The 6393-nt window shown below is 35.8% G+C and overlaps 1 protein-coding gene across 1 annotated transcript in view; it reads left to right on the forward strand.

Annotated features, from left to right (window-relative positions):
* The window catches only part of LOC140436503 (cytochrome P450 4C1-like), a 44456-nt gene extending 40254 nt beyond the window's left edge, over nucleotides 1-4202 (forward strand). Inside the window, exon 8 of the mRNA XM_072525377.1 lies at nucleotides 3777-4202. Coding sequence (XP_072381478.1) covers nucleotides 3777-3946 — 170 coding nt within the window. The 3' untranslated portion in view covers nucleotides 3947-4202. The remainder of the gene's footprint in view (nucleotides 1-3776) is intronic.
* The last annotated feature ends 2191 nt before the right edge of the window (nucleotides 4203-6393 follow it).

Below are 6393 nucleotides of genomic sequence, written 5' to 3' on the forward strand. Positions count from 1 at the left end.
GGTTTTTTTGTGTTTTTGAAGATATCTTCGGTTTGTTTAATAATGGTTTTTAATTAAGACCTAAACTTGTCAGTATCATTTGATTCTTCTCTTTCTCCTCTTTAAGTATTTCTATTCCTAAGTTCTCGACCATATTTCTGATTAGTGTGAGCTTTTGCCTCGTTTCTTCTTTCTTCAGTAAGCTCATATCTGGTTTTGGTTCTCTCTTTTTTTATTTAATTCTTTATAGTTTATTTTAAAATTTGACTAATGCTTTTTTCTATAGTTTCGATGTTGTTAATTTTGTTTGCCCCAAACATCACTTTCATAGTTCACGTGCCGATCTGAATCATTGGTTTATATATATATATATATATATATATATATATATATATATATACATATATATATATATATATATATATATATATATACATATATATATATATATATATATATATATATATATATATATATATATATATATATATATATATATATATATATATATATATATATATATATATATATATATATGCTGTCACTATTTTTCCGGGTTTGACTCCGCGTTGTAAAATGCTGGTTTTCTTGAAAACCATTGTTTTGGCGACGTTTCGGCAAGGTCTCACTTGCCATTCTTAAGCCTGGTGGATCTACTTCTCGTCGTTACTCGATTAGTACTGGTCGAGACCAGTACTAATCGAGTAACGACGAGAAGTAGATCCACCAGGCTTGAGAATGGCAAGTGAGACCTTGCCGAAACGTCGCCAAAACAATGGTTTTCAAGAAAACCAGCATTTTACAACGTGGAGTCAAACCCGGAAAAATAGTGACAGCACATATAGCTCCCGCGGAAACCTCAAAACAAACATATATATATATATATATATATATATATATATATATATATATATATATATATATATACACCGGTATTTAGGCGCCACGCCCTTCCGGTAGGGATCTATGGAGGAGTATCACCGAGCCGCAAGCCCTTATCTCTTGCCGTACTGCTCCATCATAGGCCGATCAGACACCAGCACCATTTTTTTTAATGTTGTAAATAATTGGTTTGGCCTATCTGAAGGCCAAATATGTAAATGTAGTTTGCATAGTCATTGTTCTTGAGATGTCCTTAAGGATCTTTATTGTAGTAGTCATACCGTAATGTTCCAAAGCTTTATACCGTTAACTGTTCCGAATAGTTCATCCATCTTGAGGTAGATTTCCCCACCCCAACACAAAAAAGGTTCTCCTTCCATTTACCAGTTCCTTAACTCGTTGCTATTGACTAGTAAACGTGAATTACTTATAACGGTGGTATACGTGGAGGTCTCCTCAAGATTGCGAAGGAAATATTGTGAGGAACCAAATCGACTACATCACAATTAACAAAAGATTCCGTAATGGTATTCTAAATGTAAAAACGTACCCAAGCTGCGACATAAAACTTGTCAAAACAAGGCTAAACCCACTCAGAGAATAGCATGGAGTAGTGCTGACCAAGGACAGCAACAGAAGTATGAAGACATAGTAGATACGCAGTTAGAGTCTAAGACAATAGCTTCCACTAAGGAGAAGACAATAAAAGATGCAAAAGATGCAAAGGAAAATTAAAAATACTGTCTTGGAGGCAGCAGACCAAAGTATACAGTAATGTATACTGTAATATAATAAAATAAATGTAGCTAAGAAAGAGTGGATGAAAGAAAAATGTAAAGAGGTAGCAGATTTGTGAATGAAGCATAAATAGAGAACTACACAGAAAAGTTAAAGAAGTAGCAGGAATATGGACACCCAAACACTTATCGATTGTAACAAACAAGAAAAACTAAATGGAATTAGACCCTGAAAACAGAAAGAAATATGGCAGCAGTATCTTAAAGATTTGTTTGGTGATCAGAGAACAGAAGAGCCCCCACAAATAGATACAGATGAAAAATTAAACATTCTCACCGAAGAAGTTTTGCAGGCAATAAAAGGCGCGAAGAATAACAAGGCACCCGGCAAAGACCTAATAACAGCCGAACATTTTAAACACCTAAGTGATAATGCTGTCAGGAAATAAACATACCTCTGCAACATTATGCATGAACATGGCATAATACCGCATGACTGGCTAATATGCGGTATTATATAAAACAAAAAGCAAGGAAATGTGAAGACCATCGAACTGTATCCGTAATTAGTCATGCCGCTAAGATTTTTATGCGAATAATTTATAACCAAATTCACAATAAGTGTGAAGAATACCTAAGTCGTTCTCAATATAGTTTTAGAAAGGGTACAGGCACTAGAGAAGCAATTATGGGATTGACACTGATTGCAGAAAGGTATCTTGAGGTTCAAAAACGGCTGTATGTGTGCTTTGTCGATTATAGAAAGGCCTTCGATCGCATCAAACACGGAAAATTGATTGAGGTGCTGAAAGAAGTAGGGTTGGACGGACACGACATAGCTATCATAAGTAATACATACTGGAACCACACAGGATGCGTTCGAACAGAGAACGGAAACACCAAGTACATCAACATATAACGAGGAGTGCGTCAAGGGTGCATTTTATCCCCCCTATTATTTCATGTATATGCCGAACATATAATTAGAGCTTCTCTTGAAGATCGCCCTGAAGGTGCCAGAGCCAATGGAATCATCATTAACAATATAAGATATGCTGATGACACCGTAGTATTAGCAGAAACAGAAGACCAACTAAAAATATTGATGAACGTATTATCAGAAGAAAGTCACAGGCTAGGCTTGGACCTTAACTTTTCCAAAACCAAAATTCTGGTATTCCACAAAAACCCCCATGAACAAGTTACACCTAACATATAAATAAATGGTATCACCCTTCAGAGTTCCCAAAGCTTCATATACCTGGGCAGAGAACTAAATAGTCAACTAGACCACTCAAAAGAAATTAGAAGATACATTGAAATAGCAAGATCTGAATATGAATATGCGTAAAATGCTCTGTAACCCCAAGCTATCAGTCTCAATAAGATTGAGAACACTAAAGTGTTATGTGTGGTCCCTACTACTATATGGCTGTGAGACCTGGACATTAAAACAATATGACGCCAACAAATTAAATTAATTTGAAATGTGGATGTACCGCCGAATGCTAAGAATAAGCTGGACCAGCAGAACTACGAATGAAGAAGTACTGAGAGCAATGAACACACGCCCTTATCTGGTCAATACTATCAAAATTATAACGACGTCATATCTAGGACACGTAATGCGCTATAGGGAATTTGAGCAGCTCCAGGTAATATTAGAAGGCAAGATTGAAGGTAAAAGGGGCATAGGACGAAAGAAAAAATCCTGGCTACAAAACATCAGAGATTGGACCCACACAACAGAAAACAAATTAATTCACTAAACCCAGAACAGAGAGAAATTTGCCATATTGATCGCCAATCTCAACAGAGAAGGCACTTAGGAGGAGGATTTATAACGGTAATCAGTCGGTCGCTCGAGACTCATTAGTTATCTAATTTAGTTATTGAAGTAGCCAGTAAAACTGCTTTGGTTTTGCCTCATAGTATCCAATATTGGACCGGTTCAGGATCAATTCCAGTACGCCACAAAATAGTCCTGGAAATGCAGTTTGTATATACCAGGAATGTTTATCGGATCCGTAATGTTCAGCGTTATCAGGGGTACCTCGTCTAGAATGTGTCTCTTCACCACACATTACGGTCTTTATAGAGAGAGGCTGAGGCTCAATTTTAAATAGCTATATTCGCTTCATCATTTATAAATATTATTAATGGATTTTTTTGTTTCAGGACAAAAATATGCAATGTTGGAGCTGAAAGCTGCCCTGTGTGGAATACTTTGCAATTTCAAATTGGAAGCAGTTACGAAACCTTCAGATATTATCCATAAAGCAGATATAGTGCTAAGACCGTCTAATGAAATAAAAGTTAAATTTGTACTAAGAACGCAGAAGAAATAGTTGTGTAGGGAGAATAGTTATTCATCACTTCCCAATATTTATTAATTATCATTTCATAATATTACCTATAATGACTTAAAACTTATGTTGTATCACTTATGATCACCAATCATCTGATTTTGTATTCTTAAATCTTGTTGGTTATGCAGAACCTCGAAATTAAGTTTTGTTTATTTGGATGATATAGCATACATTTATTTTATTGTTAATTTTATATTATATTAAAAAGCGGCAATTAAAAATATATTAATTTTTTTTTCTTTTGTGTCACAAAATGTATTTTCCAAGTCTTCTTGTTTATAATCCCAGCTTTGCCTACTTAAAATCATAAAGTACGCTTGTATGTTTGGATTTTTCAGCGTCTTAATGCCTTCCAATCAGTCGAGTAATATAAATGTTCACATCAGGAGAGGAGCAAATACGGATTCTGATCACTACCTGGTCAAAATTAGGACAAAGGCCAGAATTTCAACTATAATAAAGGAAAAAGGTTTTAAACATGAACCACACAATGTAGAAGGACTCAAATATATGAACAAAAATTTAGTGAATATAAAAAAATATAAACAGCAAAGTAGAAAACAGACTCTAAAACATGAAAACATAAATGAGGAGTGAAAAGAGTGTGAAAACATTATAAAAGAAGCAGGTAAAGAAGTACTAGGTGCAAAAGATAAACAAAAAAGAGCAAGAACGAATGACTGGTTTGACGAAGAACGTGAGATTATAACAGAAAGAAAAAACAGAGCATATAGCATATTTACAGATGCAATAAAGGCACTGAATCTGACAAGTAGAGAGGAGATATAAACAACTCCGCAAAGAGGAAAAGATAATCCACCGAAGAATTTAAAACCCACATCGTGGTGGAGATATGTTGTTAATTTGTTTGTTCTCAATATGGTCTCATGAATTATAATATATAATATATGTAATATATATATATATATATATATATATATATATATATATATATATATATACATATATATATGAAAATTACTGAGTTCTCGGGAAGAACCGCGTTGAGAATTTAAAACTCGACGTTTCGGCACCCATTTTGGAGCCATTATCAAGAGTGATACGGTTCGGTTCGAGTTCGGGGTCTCAATCTGCCTACTCCCCTCACTCGAGACGTACCAGTATCGTGTTCTATATTGCAAGAACTGTCTCTCGGCACTGAGGTCTCAATCTGCCTACTTCCCAGTGTCGAGTGGGGGAGTAGGCAGAATAAAATACCGGAAGAATGGAGAACGAGCGAACTAATTCTACTATTCAAAAAAAGGAGATAAAAACAGCCAGAAAACTACAGAGGTATAAACAACTAAAATTGTACAAGTGTTAATAAATCAGAGGATAAGTTTAGCAGATGAACAAGAGGGTTTTAGTAGTGGAAGATCATGTACAGATGCAATATTCGTTATAAAGCAAATTACTGAGAAATCACTGGAGTATGATAGACCAGAATTTCTGTGTCTGATTGACCTAAGGAATGCGTTTGACAGAGTAAGACCCAAAGATGTAATCCGTCTTCTGTATAGAGAAGTTCCCCCAAATATTATAAAAACTATCGAAAACATTTACCGTAACAACAAAATGAAAGTCAGAACAGATGGACAACTTACAGAACCTATAGAAATAGGTAGCGGAATAAGACGAGGGGATTCATTGAGGCCTCATGATCTTTAATTTGATCATGGATGAAATCATAAAAACCCTTAACAAATGAAGAGGATACAGAATGGGAAACAAAGAAATGAAAATATTCTGTTACGCAGACGACGCAATATTGATAGCCCAAGATGAAGATAGTCGGCAAAGACTGGTCCATAGATTTAACATAAGAGCAAAAGAATTTAATATGACAATCTCATCACAGAAAACTAAAACAATAGTAGTCAGCAAAGAACCAACCACATGTAAAACATCATCATCATCATCTTGGTGCTACAGCTCTTAGAGGGCCTCGACCTTCTCAAGCTTTCTACTCCATTCTATTCTGTCCCTCGCTTGCATTTTCCAGTTGCCGACTCCGATCTTCTCGGCATCTTGTGTTACCCCGTCCATCCACCTCAGCTTTGATCTACCCTGTCTTCTCATTCCCACGGGTTGCGCTGTTAGAATCTTTTTTATCATGTTTGACTCAGGGGCCCGGGCTACATGTCCTGCCCACTGCAGGCTGTTTCGCTTAATTATAGTGGTAATATCTTTACCACCAAACGTATTCTTGTAGATATTCTGCAGTTCAAAGTTATATCTACGCCTCCATATTCCGTTCTCACAGACCGCTCCGAATATCTTGCGTAGCACCTTTCTTTCAAAAATGGATAGAGCGGATTCATCTGTTTTCGTTAGCGCCCATGCCTCTGATCCATATGTGAGAACGGGGACTATCAGTGTCATATTACACTATCTAGCTATGGATACCTGGACAAAGAAGTGGGAGA

This window comes from Diabrotica undecimpunctata, chromosome 3 (assembly GCF_040954645.1).
Source record: "Diabrotica undecimpunctata isolate CICGRU chromosome 3, icDiaUnde3, whole genome shotgun sequence".
Lineage (NCBI taxonomy): Eukaryota > Metazoa > Arthropoda > Insecta > Coleoptera > Chrysomelidae > Diabrotica > Diabrotica undecimpunctata.